General features: G+C 31.9%; 3 protein-coding genes across 3 annotated transcripts; 1 reads left to right on the forward strand and 2 right to left on the reverse strand.

The window, feature by feature from the left end:
- Positions 1–1,120: 1,120 nt before the first annotated feature.
- On the forward strand, positions 1,121–1,966 carry LOC107432098 (auxin-induced protein X15). The gene has a single exon (XM_016043167.4). It carries the CDS (start codon positions 1,358–1,360, stop codon positions 1,736–1,738), a length of 381 nt encoding a protein of 126 aa, XP_015898653.1. The 5' UTR covers positions 1,121–1,357; the 3' UTR covers positions 1,739–1,966.
- An 882-nt stretch (positions 1,967–2,848) lies between these two features.
- LOC107432075 (uncharacterized) lies at positions 2,849–6,035 on the reverse strand. Its single transcript, XM_016043134.4, has 3 exons — positions 5,167–6,035; positions 3,639–3,807; positions 2,849–3,545 (listed from the first exon to the last, which is right to left on the reverse strand). The coding sequence occupies exons 1-3, from the start codon at positions 5,962–5,964 to the stop codon at positions 3,070–3,072; spliced, it is 1,443 nt and encodes a 480-aa protein (XP_015898620.3). The 5' UTR covers positions 5,965–6,035; the 3' UTR covers positions 2,849–3,069.
- Positions 6,036–7,623: 1,588 nt separating this feature from the next.
- LOC107432080 (uncharacterized) lies at positions 7,624–10,606 on the reverse strand. Its single transcript, XM_016043140.4, has 3 exons — positions 9,587–10,606; positions 9,292–9,460; positions 7,624–8,623 (listed from the first exon to the last, which is right to left on the reverse strand). The coding sequence occupies exons 1-3, from the start codon at positions 10,409–10,411 to the stop codon at positions 8,172–8,174; spliced, it is 1,446 nt and encodes a 481-aa protein (XP_015898626.1). The 5' UTR covers positions 10,412–10,606; the 3' UTR covers positions 7,624–8,171.
- Positions 10,607–14,508: the final 3,902 nt, after the last annotated feature.

The following is a 14,508-nucleotide window of genomic DNA, read 5'->3' on the forward strand; positions in this document are numbered from 1 at the left end:
TCCTAACACGTTGTATAAATTAAACATCATGTATTGAATATTTTAATTTAAGCAAAATAAATGTTTCGAGTATTTTAATATACCTTATAACTAACAGAATATTCTTTATTCCTCATTTTCTTAATGCTAATAAATAAACAATATTTTAATTTAATTTCTTGTCGTTACCCACCATCACCATCAACCTTCTACCGAATCCTTCTCAGTTTCTTTTTCTCTTTTTCGATTTTGCTAAAATACCAAATCATCTGTTTGTTTTCCTTTTTGTCAAGCGCCTGTCTTTTCAACTAAGCCTTATTTTTGTTCAATGAAATCCATCTCTTATTAAAAATGATAAAAAAATAATAAAAGAAAGAAAAAAAAAATCTGAATCATATAAAAAATAAAGGAAAGAATTAAAGATTTTGGTCCAAGAACTGAGAAGAAGAATAATACAGATGAAAAGAAATGGGATTCAATGTGATGTAGTGAAATTTACATAATAAAATAAAATTGATGAGTGTAGTATTATTGTGAAGCATCCTTTTTTATTTCATCAAAAAACAATTGGAATTCTATTAAAACCTCAACCTAAGGTAGTTGCTGATTACGTGTAAAGGATAATAACAACAAATCAAATATTTGTTGTTTACATTCCACTTATACATGAGGTTAATAAAAGCACTATAGTTGTTAGTGGTTGGCATTTGATTCAAACTTAAAAATGATTCCACAGCGGTTAAGCATTTTAATATGTAAAGTAGTGGGATTCCATCATTGTTAATGGAAACTTTAAATTAACAACTTTTACAAGCTTAAAAAAAAAAAAAAAAAAAAAAATCCTTGGTGTTTTACCAATATTTATAGCTGTACAAAAATTCACTTGTTTGACCTCATTATTCGGTCACCAGGCATTTTATCACCAACCAATGTGGTAAGGTAAAGATAAAAAGTCATGTCACACAGAAATAATGAAGGGACATCTATAATTGATTTTTTATTTATTTTTCCCCTTGTTAAAAAGTCTAATGTTAGGATAATTTTGCTATGAACTATTAGGAAGTCAGAATAAATGAAGAGTGAAAACAATTCCATAAAACAAAAATCAAAATCATTTATATTAGTCATAGATTCCCAAAATTTTATAAAAAGTCAAAGATGACTCTTTCTGAGACATTCCCACCACTCCCACATTACAAAATAAATTCCTCTTCCACCCACCACTCCCCATTAACCCAAAAATCATGAATCCACTTCTTCTCTAGGCTCTGGCTCTTCTTCTTCTTCCTCTTCCTCTTCCTCTCTCTTTCTCTTCCACCTTCAATAATATCTCATTCTCTTCCTCTCTGAAACCTTTAAAAAAAGGCTGTGAAAGAAAATGCTAGGAAAGAAGATGGTTTCTTTCAAAAAATTGGCAAAGAAAGTGAAGGATTTGGGTGGAAACGATCGTCAGCCATCTTACAATGAATGCCTGCTGAGGGAATTCGAGCAAGATTCCCCTTCATCTGCCACAACACCAACTGGGTTTCTGGCAGTTTATGTAGGAGAGGAACGGCAGCGTTTTGTGGTTCCTACGAGCTTCCTCGCTCATCCACTCTTCAAGATGTTGTTGGAGAAGGCATACAATGAGTTTGGGTTCGAGCAGAGAAATGGTCTAGTTGTTCCATGCAGTGTCTCTACTTTCCAAGAGGTTGTGAATGCTGTTGAATGCAGTAATGGGAAGTTTGATTTTGGGAAACTAGTGGAGGAGTTTGTTTAGTAATTAATAGAAAACAAAGGGAAAAAAATGAACAGAAGGTTGTTTTTTTTTTTTTTTTTTTTTCGTTGAGATTAGGTAGGGAAAATGATAAGGGAATATCAGTACATGCTGTGGATTTGTAATTCCATGAATGCATTAGAAACATGTATCAAAGAGATGTATGAATATAGCTCTTCCAAAAGAATGGAGCTTGTAGTTTTGATCCTTTTTGGGATGTCTAAATTCCAATCTTCCGAGTCCATTAAATTGAGATTGAACCTTAAAAAGATTAAAAAAAAAAAAAAAAGGAAATTGAGGTAAAATCTGCAATTTGACCAACATTTCCATAATTTATGAGATTAAGAGAAGAAGGGTGTTGAAGCCAAACGTGAAACAGAGGCCAGCAACTGTAATAAGTGAACAAGTGGAATGAAATAGGGATGGTTTCCTTTCTTGGGAATTAGTTCAAGAATGACATAATTCTTATCTCCACAACAATGAGAATCAGAAAAAAAACGTCTAGAGATTATGCGGCTCAATGAATCTCACGGTGCTTATAGCTATGCTACTATTACTTCCTCCTCTGTCTCTGTTTTGAAAACCAAGAAATAGAATTGGCTGAAAATGCAGATTGAAGATTTTCAATATGGGAATGAGGAAACTATGGTTGAGGCTTCGAGGCCACTACTAATTCTGGTGATACAGAATAGGCCAACAGCATCGATTTTGACCTTTGAATGTAAATTAAGCTTGTCTGTGATTGGCCCCTTTGGCATGCCTTTTGGAAAAACTTAATCATTGCTAATTTAGTGGCCTGTTGATTTAGCACGTATAGTTCCATATTAAGCCCGAGGACCAAGCGTTCGAAGGCTTGATATCTGATGATATAACACGGTTGACCATACAGATTTTATAACGCCAACTTTCACGTGTTTGGTGTTTTTAGACCAACCCTACTAAACATAATTCAGGCATTACTAAAGTCAAAGTTCAAATCCCAAAAAAAGATAAATTGTCTTTGTTTACTTAAATTTACAACTTTGTCGAATGCTTTTTTTTTTTTTTGTTTTTTCCATCATTTATTGATAAAATTGTAAATTTTTGTAGAAAGGTCCTTTGTCTTCTCACATGTTGATTTTGAATTTAAGTGCCAAATGAATATATTAAAAATAATAAATTGTGAAGAAAATTACAAACTACAAGGTAAAGATTATGAAATAAGACCATAAAAGTAACAATAAAATTCTGCTTAAAATGATCTTGCTATTTAATGGATGATTTATTACTAATTGAACCCACACAGAGTACTGTTTTGTTGATAGCGTTTGATATGAGCTACCAGTGAACTTTATCTAGATTTCATTTCCACCATTCTCAACTTGGTTACAAGCATCTATAAGAATTTTCTTCATATGATCAATTAGCTCTTGCATTTGTTCCCTTGAATGCAGGGGAGAGGGGTAAACACAAGCACAATCCAATTGTCCATCACGTATCGTGTCGAACATGGCTATGGAGGGTCCAACACCATGAACAGAAGAGCAACCCACATAGTCCTCCAACCCAAGCTGTTGATACATTTCACTGGACTTGTCCATGACCGGATCTTCAAACACCGAGATAAGGGCAGTTCTTAAAGATGATGATCTGGTTAAACCAGGGTTTTCGATTGCCTTGCACATAAGGAAGTTCACATCAGCCATGTCTGTGAAATGCTTGTTGGAGTTCTTAGCATTTGCAAACGACATGTAGCATCTTTTTGCCAGCTCCCACAGCGTTTCTCTTCCATTTACATCATGAGTATTAAGGATTGCGGAGTGATAAAATCCTAAAAATTCATATCAATTCAAAAAACCAATAAAAGGTTACAAATTTGCTCATGAAATTCTGTTTCCAGGGTAAAAGTCCTGTTAGAGCTTACCAAGATGTTGGCCACTGAGCGGCGGGTCAAGAATGGAACGGCAGTCGGTGAGTGTCACAACAGCATATTTCTCCCAGTGGTGATCATCAAGCTTTTTAGAGCAATACACAGCAATCAGTCCTGCAGCTGCCAATGCTGAAGACAGTTTAATTTCCCTTAATTTGCAACCCTGCAAATAGTTTTCGCTTCTGAGTAATCAAACTCAACGCCTTAGGCAGAAACATCAAACATTTGAAAGCTCACTGGTATATATTTTTTTCCCTTACTTGTATAAAATTGTTTTAATTTTAAATTTACAATTATTTCAGTGATTTGAAACTCAGATAAGAGCAAAGCATAAATATAAATGTGAAAGTATAAATATAAATGTGAATGTTTTACATTAAAAAAAAAAACAAAAAAAGATTATACATATTTAAACATTTTAATTTTTAAACATTATTAGTTATCGTGAAAATAGAATTGAATTAGATGGAGGCATTGGTCAAGATCATTAAATTTTTTTCAACAGTATTCTATATATATATATATATATATTTTTGGATAGGTTCGAGAGTACACTAAAACGTATGAAAATGGCGGGTTCTAAGAATATTTTATTACAAAATTTATATAAAATTCATTATTTCGAACATTATCATATATCATACTCTCCAATTTTTATCGGATAGGATCACAGGAGGACGAGATCGGATGGGGCGAGTTCATTAAATTTTTATTTCAAACGAAAGAAAATAACGTGAGACAGCATAAGAAATGGGCTAATAATGGACCACACATCTTAGACATCAACGCTACAGCTATTCAATTCCCAATGATAGACACTTACCCACCCATGACCCACCCATCTTTCGTAATGGGACATTGTTGTCGCCATTCTGGGCCAAGAGGAACAGTCCTATTTTCTTTGTTTTTCTCGTTTAATCGTACTAAACTAATAAGTCTTTTGTCTTCGACCAACAAGGGAAATTATTATTTTTTCCCTTCGCTCTGAATTTTTTTTTTTTAAATATTGAGAATGATGTATTTAAATTTAAAATTATTCATATGAGAAAGCAAATCGTAAAAGTCACTGGCATGGATTTTCAAAATTAACATTATAGAAATCATCTAAGGATGCCTAGTGAGTTCATATAATTCTAATATTCTTTTATCAAAAAATTAAAAAAAAAAAAAAAAAAAAACGACAACAACAAATATAGTTATTAAGTGGATTGCATCAGCAGAGGGTGCATAAGAAAATGCTAGCATTTATCAATTGATAGGATATTTGTCGTACGTGTAGTAGACACATGCATGCAGCGAATAGCTAGCAGCACAATCCCTTTAATTCCCAAATTAAGTCTAAACCGGAAAAACGGTTAAATTCGAATTTTGCTGTTTAAAAAAAATTGCAATAATTAAAAATTAGAAAAAAAAAAACAATATTAAATTGAAAGAACTTGTTTTTTTTTTTTTAAAAAAAAATCTAGTGAGAAAAAAAAATGGCAATGAGAAAAAAATTAAAATAAAATTAGGAATCACATACATCAAGGAGCTTTTGAGTGTCTTCCTCGTTCATCAGCAGCCTCACCACCTGAGAATGCCTTGGCGAATTAGGGTCTAGGAACTCCAAATTCGCCAGCCTAAACGAATTCAACGAGTACCCCAGCATGTCCACACCACGCGCCCAAAGCGGCTTGCTGGCCTTGCCATGCGGAATGAGATTTTCAATTCCCAAACTAACCTTTTCAGTCCCTTTCAATCCCCAATCTGTCCCTCCCTCCTCCCTCCTCCCAGCCAATTTTACCAACAGTCCCCTCAGTAAAGCAACCGCCGCCGTACGGTCGCACACTGACGTGTGCAACCGGAGAATCAGAGCCCATTGAGTGTCGCTTACAGCGTAAAGGCTCGCGAAGAACACGTCGGTGTCAGCGTATGATGGATGGTCGGGATTCTGCCAGCTGTTCTGGTTGAGCTCGTGCTCGAGGATCAGATGGAATGGGGTAACGGAGTCGCTGTTTGGGTTGAGCAGGTCTCGAAGAATCTGATCCGTTGATGGGAGATCGAACGATTGGATTTGGAGGTTGGGCGTTGGTTGGGTTAGGAAAGAGAAGGAGTTTGTGGTGGGATTGAAATGTAGCTTAGAGTTGAGGATTGGGTGTGAAATTTGGAAGTTGCGGAGGGCATTTTGGAGATGTAAGATATCCAGTGGTTTTGTGAGGAGGATGGATAAGACCGTGATGCCCGTGCCGCCGGGTACGGCCCTGCTCCAGCTGTATTCGGTTCCTCCGAGGGGTCGAGCCTTGGGCTCGTCCGTTTGGGGGTTGAGACTTGCTTCAGACATTTTGTGGAAATTGTGGGGAAAAAGATAGAGAAAAGCACCTAAGGGAGCGAAGAAAGCAAGCTTCAAAGCAAGATAAAATGATATCAATAATAATAATAATACAAGGTCATGACTCGTGACGCATGTCGTTGTCAAGTAATATGGATTTTTTCCTTTTTAAATATCTTTTATAAAATTACTCAAATAGATTTTTCATTTTTCATTTTTCTTTTTTCAGGTTTTATGGGAGATAAAGCTTATATTAACCAAAAAAGTCAAGCTATCCAGAGAAGAGAAAAAGCTTGGCAGCACATAGAAGGAAAAGGACCTCCTCTCCTCATCCAAAATATTTACAAAAGCATTATAAAAGTGTTCAGGGCCTAGAGTTTCTTGCAGCCCACTTGCATATCATGGGGGCCGGATATGCGGGCCAATCTATTATGAACCCTCAAAATTACTCAAATAGATTATACTTTATTTGAGATAAAAAAAAATATATATATATATATATATATATATATTCCATATGTGATTTTTTACTGAAGCTTACAAGTTACAAGAAGACTTGATCATAAAATTTTAGATGTACTTTGATCGAGTGGATTTCTTATTTTTGAGAGAAAAAAATAAACGTGGTTCTCTTTTGTGGCAAATAATAAAGTGGTCTTTATTTTATTTATATTTTCTAAACTTGTGGTTTTTTAAAATTTTATGTATTTTAATCTTGAATCTTGATTTTTCAAATATAAATATGAATGATTTACAATTGAGTTAATTTCATATGATTGATTCAAATTAAGTTGATTGATAAAGTTTATAAATTTTATCATTATTAAATTTAAATTTCCATGATAATATATATATAAGCCATAAAATGAAGCGGTCGAGGTCGCAAAAGAATTGATAAGTGCCATATTTTCTTACCTTCCTCTATTCAGGTTTGAGTATATGGCAAGTCAGCAATGCCGTTAATTATTAAAAAAAAAAAAGAGAAAACTTGTAATCACTAATAAATATTCCTATCTACTTAGAATTAGAAAATAAAATTTATCTTCCAGCCTTTGTTTTTTTTTTTTTTTCCACTTTAAAAGTCTTCAAATTCAATCTACATCTGGTAAAATTTTATATGACAAGATAACATAATACATATACCAACGGGTCTTCAAATTCAATATAGATTTGGTAAAATTTTATATGACAAGATAACATAATACATATCCGAACGTTAATTTCAGATTAATAATATCATATTGGATCTGTATTTGTACCATCCAATAAAAATGAATAAATTCATAAATCTTAACACAACAAACTTATTAGACCCATAAGAAAAAAATATTTTTGTAATTATATATATTTTATAATATTAAAAATATATAAATTATTATCTAAAACATTTATTGATTTGTTATTTTTAATTTAATCTAATAAAAATCTAAAACAAGCAAATATATTTGTAGATTAAAAAAAAATTATAATTTGAAACCTAAATCAAATATAGCTTTGAAATTTGCACATATTCTTAACAAATTAATAAATTAGACGGTGAATTATATAATAATTAAATAAATGATTTCAAATTTATTTGTTTTCACGTAAAAATTTAACAGTATCATATTCAATTGATTAGATTGACTACATTCGGTTGATTGTATTTAATTTGTTATATGTCTTATCATGGAAAAGCAAGCCATAAAAAGTTTCCGAAATTTATTATTGATGTGTATCAAATTGAATTCTCACACACTTAATTTTAGTACATGTATGAGATGAGTATACACGTTTATTTTCTGAAATATGTAGGCATCCCACAACTGAACCATACATATCCATCATACATACCTATGAAATAAAGACAAAACCTCGGCCCCACGATTTGCAATAGAAAGGTCGAAGAGGCTAAGCCATAAGTTTGGACCATTTTCGTACATGGTTCAAATTTCACAGCCCCATTCAATGCGCATAACATGGCCTTCGGGTTCGTATAGTGACAGATCTCATTTGACGTTACAGCAAACACAAAAATGCGGACCATATCATTTTTTTTTTTTTTGGGACAGGAATCGTTTAGTTATTAAATTTAAGAAATTATACTTTTAGTTATAAAGTCACTATAATTTACAAAAAAAAAAAAAAAAAAAAAAAAAAAAAAAAAAAACCAACAACAACGACAACGACGACGACGAAAATAACAATGCAATAAAAAATAAACGGGCCACCAAAGTTAATTACTGGCTAGCAACCAAGAGAATCGTCTTCATGTTATGAACCAACTCAAACATCTGCTCCCTGGAGTGCAACGGCGTGGGATAAACGCATACGCAGTCGAGCCGACCATCCCTTATGGTGTCAAAGATTGCGATGGAAGGTCCGACGCCGTGCACGGATGCGCAACCCATGTAGTCCTCCAGCCCCACCTGACCACGCCCCGTCTCGTCGGAATCGTCGATCACCGTGTCCTCGAACACCGACATGAAAGAGGTTCTCAGGGAAGACGACGAGGTCAAAGCCGGGTTGTCTACGGCCTTGCACATCAGGAAGTTCAGGTCGGCCATGTCCGAGAAGTGTTTGGTCGAGTTCTTGGAGTTCGCGAAAGCCCCGTAGGTCTTCTTGGCCAGGTCCCACAGCTCCTCTCCTCCTTTAATGGAGTGGGTGTTGAGGATGGCAGAGTGGTAAAATCCTATAATTTTAAATGTCATTTTAGGTCATTGAGTAAGTATGGTATGGGAAGCATCTGTTTTATTTTTTACTTGCAAAGTGGTTGGACCACCGTGTTCGAGTACGGTGTACTAGCCGCACCCAGTGAATCTCTCGGCAGGTCAGGATATAAAATTAGACTCTCAGAGTTCGTATTTAATATATGGAATAAGAATAAATTTAGAGGGCCCAAAGTTTTTATCAAAATTTTAATATTTATAATTTTTAAATAGTTTATTTATTCAGATATACACGGTAATATTAATTTAGTATTATTAAAAAAATATCATACAATTAATTATTAAAATTTTGATAAAAAAATTTGATAACTACTGCATTACTCATAGAATAAATATTTGTGGGCATTCTGCTCATAGAATAAATAGTTGTGATCGCTCATTATTCTATATATGCATCATCATAACGGTATAATTTTTTTTTTTACATATGGCATGTGCAACTAAATGTTTGCTCTCTCTCTATATTTATATATATATATATATTTTTTTTTCTTTTTTTTTTAATTATTTTGGTTAAGGGATCAAATCAGAAGCATATAATGACGAAATCGAAACATTACAAAAAGAAAAAACAAAAAAAAAATTGCTTTATGGGAAATGGGAGAGTACCACACGGAGCTTTTACACTTACCATAATGATGAGTGGAAAGAGGTGGATCAAGAAGTGAGCGACAATCAGTGAGGGTCACTACTCCATACTTCTTCATTTGGTGACCCACTCGGTTTTTAGATTTATGTGCAGCCATTAATCCAGCAGCCACCAATGCTCCACACAGTTTAATCCCCCTCAATTTGCACCCCTGCCAATTTTCATGCATATATAAATGTATATGACATTTTAATATATAAACTATATATACTAAATTTCATGTATCTATGAAATTAAAATAAACTGAATGTTTATTTTAATTGGTTATTAGACTTACAATAAGAATCTTCTCAGTATCATTTTGGTTCAGCTGCAACCTTACCACCTCAGAAGATCTAGACGATCTAGTATCTTCGAATTTCAAATTTGTTAGCCTCAATGAATTCACAGAGTAACTAAGCATGTCAACTCCATGTGCCCACAAAGGCTTCTTAGCCTTCCCAGAAGGGATGAGCTTCTCAATCCCCAAATTGACCTCTCCTTTCTTCTCCATTTCCGTCTGAATCCCTCTGCTTTCACCTTCACCGATCAAAACCAACAACTCTCTCAGCAACGACACCGCGGTGGTGCGGTCACATGCCGACACATGAAGCCGCAGCACCACTACCCACTTGCTGTTGGATAAAGCATAGATGCTAGCAAAAAACATATCAGTGCAATTATGTGGCGGACTACTACCATTAATATTTCTAGTATAATGCCAACTATTTAAATTCAATTCATGTTCAAGGATCAAATGGAAATGTGACACTTCCTGGTTGCTAGGCTTATTAGCCAAGTTGTCTAAAATATGAAAAGTTGATGAGGGATTGAATGATCTGACTTGAACAAAAGGAGTTGGTGAAGTGAGGAAGGAAAAGGTGTTTGTGGAAGTATTGGAAATAAGCCTGGACTTGAGGATTGGGTGAGAGTTTTGGAGCTTATGTAGGGCTTTTTGGAGGAAGGTAACATCTGGGGCTTTGGAGGTATGAAGTGCTAGCACAGCTATGCCAGTGCCACCGGGCACAGCACGACACCAACTGTACTCTGTGGCACCAACTGGTCGACCCTTTGGTTCAACCATTTTTGATATGGAAAGTTGAGTTTTTGAGCAGACATACATGAACAAGTAGCTTTATTTATAGACGAGTGAATGGTCGACCATATGGCTATTTTGTATACTCAAACTAGTAAAACTAGTTGTGAATAGCTAGGGTTTTTTAGTTTTGAATTAATTATTGTACATTAACTTTTATCTGCCCCTCGGTTGGTAGGTACACTTGCCTCTAGATTTGATTAAATGGCTTTTAACTTTGCTGTTCATTGCACTGAGTTTTTATCATGGTCCATTTATATTTTATAGTTACTATATATAGTAGCTATACTGAAAAGAAAAAAGAAGAAGAAGGGCTTAGGCTCGGTTTGGGATAAGTTTTGATTTCTGCATTTTTAAAAGAGCTTTATAAGAAACTACCATGGCGTTTGATAACGCATTAGTTTAAGGGTGTCTAATTTGATTGTTTTAAATATTAAGTACCAAACAAAAACTAAAAAATGAATGTGTCTTGGATGCCACTTACATTTTAGAGTCTTGGTTTTAAGATATGGAGGTCTAAGCTAGCTTGGCTCTCAAAAAAAAAAAAAAGTAAAAACTAAAGTTGTTTTGGAGCTTTAAAAATGAAAAACAACGTTTCAGAAATTATGCCAAAAGTGTCTTAAAGGTATGTTGACTTCCATCCCTGTCAGACGGTCACCGACTCACCCTCTCTCACTATAATAATTTTTTCTTGCTAATTTATTAACTGATGCACCTTCCATGGTCCGACTCACTTCCTCATTTTCTTGTTTTTTCCTTTTTTACTTTTTTTATCTGTATTTTTCTCGTATTTGTTTGTTTAAGTTTTTATGTAACATCAATGTCTTTATCTATGGTTCAACAACGTATCAGTGGAATTGAATGTTTTTGATAATGATACATTAATGTAACATTGACAGAAGGAGATTGCAAAACTATTGCCAACATACCCCTAAAAACAACAAAAATGCAAAATGCATTCAAAGTATGTACCCAAGATGAGAGTGGTCCAATGAAAATGGGCGACCGACAGTATTAAAGGAGCAGTGAGTAACATTTGTAGTTAAGCCGGAAAAAAAATGTTGAGATTTGTAGGAAAAAAAATGTTGAGATTTGTAGTTCCTTACATACGCACATGCATACATGGTACAAGATAAATACACATTAAAATAATATTATTGTCATAAATGAAAGTTTCTTTATTTATTGTATGTATGTACCGCTTGTTTATTTATTTATTTTTTTTATTCTCTAGTATGTTTTCAATGAATTAATAATTAATTCATACGTGAGTTGAAAGAGAGAGAGAGAGAGAGAGAGTTAATAGACTCAGCGGTTTTGTAGACGTCAATCCATTACGCTGTGTCTCGAGTAACAGCCTTATTCCAACTCGGTTGACATCCTTTTCCTTGAAAGATAATCCTATATATGTTGATAAGTCTTTTAGGAAAAATAATAATATTAACTTCGATGCTTGGTGATTTAATTAGCAGTAATAGCTCAATAATAGCCTTTTGTGATGAATGCTGATATATTAAATGATTCCCTTTGTTTAGGTGACCCAAAACCAAGTGGTCCGCAAAACTAGTTTTTAGACAACAAAATATGTCAATGGATGTATTCATATGTTTGACTGTAAATCTACTAGAGTATGCTTCTAGATATAAATTTGGAACCTTAATTTGGGTAAACATCCCCATCCTACATTTGTAATAAAAAAATATATATATATATATATATATATATGTTCATGGATATATATTGATGAAATTATAAATGCATGATGGATCTACACCCATTCTTAAAAACTTTGTTACCACAATTAATGTATTTATACAGATTCATATATAAAATAATAGTGTTTAATTACCTTTTTATTTGATTTATATTTTTCTTTAACACTCCGCTTCAAATATAGATCCACCTCTTTTTGATAGAAAAAGAGCTTTCATTTGATTTTATTTGATTTACATTTTTTTTAACGCTCCCTTTCAAATGTAAGTTCATCTTTTTTGGATTTCGTTATGGGTTTTTACATGTGTTTTTAATTAATTTACTTATATATTTATTTTAGATGAAGTTGTTGAGTTTTCAACTCAGGACATTTTGGATCTTTGGCTTTGATACCATATTTAATTATCACTGATCCCAAAAGCTTAAACTTATAGAAGGTGAACTTTCATTTGATTTATATTTTTCTCTACTAAACAATAATGGATTGAAAATAAAATAATTAAATTGGATTTCTCAATTCTCATCAGCTTTGTAATTAGAAAAAAATAATGAAACATATATAAGATGTATTCAAAATGTTTATTTATTTATTTATTTTTGTTCTTTAAGTAATTTGAAAGTGTAACAATCCATTTCAAGAAAACATTTAAAATTTGAAATTTTTGGTCGTTCGACAAAAATTGATTAAATTGGGCTTTTAAGTGTGACTAAGTTTTGGACAAGAAAATTATTGATTATTGATAGGCCAAGGTGTTTGTAAATTTTGGATATCATGTGATAAATTTTTTTTTTATCAAGGTGTTTGCAAATTTTGGATATTATTTGATAGTTTTTTTTAAGTTAATTAATTAATACCATATAAAATTTAACTATATTCTGACACAATTGGACAAATTAGATAAAATTAAACTTAAATTAGTGTAATTAGATGTCAATAGGACATATGAGAATGTTCAATTTCATAAAGTTAGTTTTCGAGGGAAAATCTCCAAGTTTGGGTATCAAATCATAATGGTTCGCTGTATAATTAGACATTTCAATATTCAGTTTATATAATTTTAAATCTGCATGAAGTATTTTAAAATATTTGGTACATACCAATATCTTGGTTTTGATTTTTAGAGTTTAAAGAATGTTTTAATTTTTATTATACTATATGCACCCATACTGAGAAAGGAGACGACCTTACGAAAGAGTGGGAATGGATATTAACAGTACATGTGAATGGATTTATTTTCCTAAATATTTTTGGGCATTTTAAATTGATGGTTCATGATTTTTCGAAATTTTAGGAAATGTTATATAAATTTTACTTATATGATTATATATGTGCATATATATTAAAGTTATTATTTCATATGATTTTTGGTAAATTTTTAATTGTTTCTAAATTTTAACATGTTCATGGTGAAATTATGGATTTTGTTATTTGATAAATTTTGGTAATTATATTGATTATTGCTGTATAACTTTACATTGTAATATTTTTGACATTAAAGAAATATTTATAATTTGATTATTTTGTTTATTTTTTTATATATATATATGATTTGCTTGTAATATGTCAAATAGTTACATTAAATTTTTTGATATAGATATAAAATAAATAAATGACATTTTATTATGCGATATATGTACAATATGAATTGGTGATGCTATGTATCAAGCAATATCAATGTTACAGATATAGATATAGATTAATTTATAAATAAAATTATAATTATATATAGTTTAATCTTTTGTTATTATTACGCAGTGTAAAAGCTGATTGAGAGGTCCCAGCTCTGCAATGCATGTGGAACATTGAGTATTGTATAACCAATTTTTCCTCCTCCATTGGCTCTATGATGCCTTAGAATGCTAATAATTGTATGACAGATCTAGTATTAAGCATATGACACATAGATTCTAGAGTTATGATTATGAAACTGTTACTTTTGTCTATGAGTTATTTTTTAAAAATATAAATTATTTATTTAAATATAAGAGATTATTACTTGTATCATATTTACAGATACGTATATATGAAATATAAAATTTGCCATATTTTTTGGAAAAATTTCATAAGTTTTATGAAAAGAAAAATTTTCAAAACATAAGAATTGTCAAAAAAGTGAAAGTTGAGTTTAGAGAGAATTGTTTTATTGTTTTTTTTCCTTTGATTATCATAATAATAAATATTATTTCATTCATTAATCCTTTTATATATATATATATTATATTGACCATTTTCTATATTTTGCATTAGTTTATCATACTTTTTAAATTGTTTTGATGAATTAATCTAAATGTATGATTTATATATTATTTTGCTTAATAATTTTATAAAAATTCCATTAAAAATATTCATATTATTTTACATGTACTATTGAATTACATATAATTATAAAAAATTTATTAAATTTTTGATA

The sequence above is a fragment of the Ziziphus jujuba genome, chromosome 11 (assembly GCF_031755915.1).
Source record: "Ziziphus jujuba cultivar Dongzao chromosome 11, ASM3175591v1".
Classification (NCBI taxonomy): Eukaryota; Viridiplantae; Streptophyta; class Magnoliopsida; order Rosales; family Rhamnaceae; genus Ziziphus; species Ziziphus jujuba.

Bases quoted from the DNA above. Each gene is read 5' to 3' on its own strand.
- LOC107432098 (XM_016043167.4), top strand. From the start codon at position 1,358: ATGCTAGGAAAGAAGATGGTTTCTTTCAAAAAATTGGCAAAGAAAGTG.
- LOC107432075 (XM_016043134.4), bottom strand. From the start codon at position 5,964: ATGTCTGAAGCAAGTCTCAACCCCCAAACGGACGAGCCCAAGGCTCGA. The intron at 3,808-5,166 runs GTATGTGATTCC...AACTATTTGCAG, and splicing joins ACACTCAAAAGCTCCTTGAT to GGTTGCAAATTAAGGGAAAT. The intron at 3,546-3,638 runs GTAAGCTCTAAC...ATGAATTTTTAG, and splicing joins GCTCAGTGGCCAACATCTTG to GATTTTATCACTCCGCAATC.
- LOC107432080 (XM_016043140.4), bottom strand. From the start codon at position 10,411: ATGTATGTCTGCTCAAAAACTCAACTTTCCATATCAAAAATGGTTGAA. The intron at 9,461-9,586 runs GTAAGTCTAATA...GAAAATTGGCAG, and splicing joins ATACTGAGAAGATTCTTATT to GGGTGCAAATTGAGGGGGAT. The intron at 8,624-9,291 runs GTAAGTGTAAAA...TTAAAATTATAG, and splicing joins TCTTTCCACTCATCATTATG to GATTTTACCACTCTGCCATC.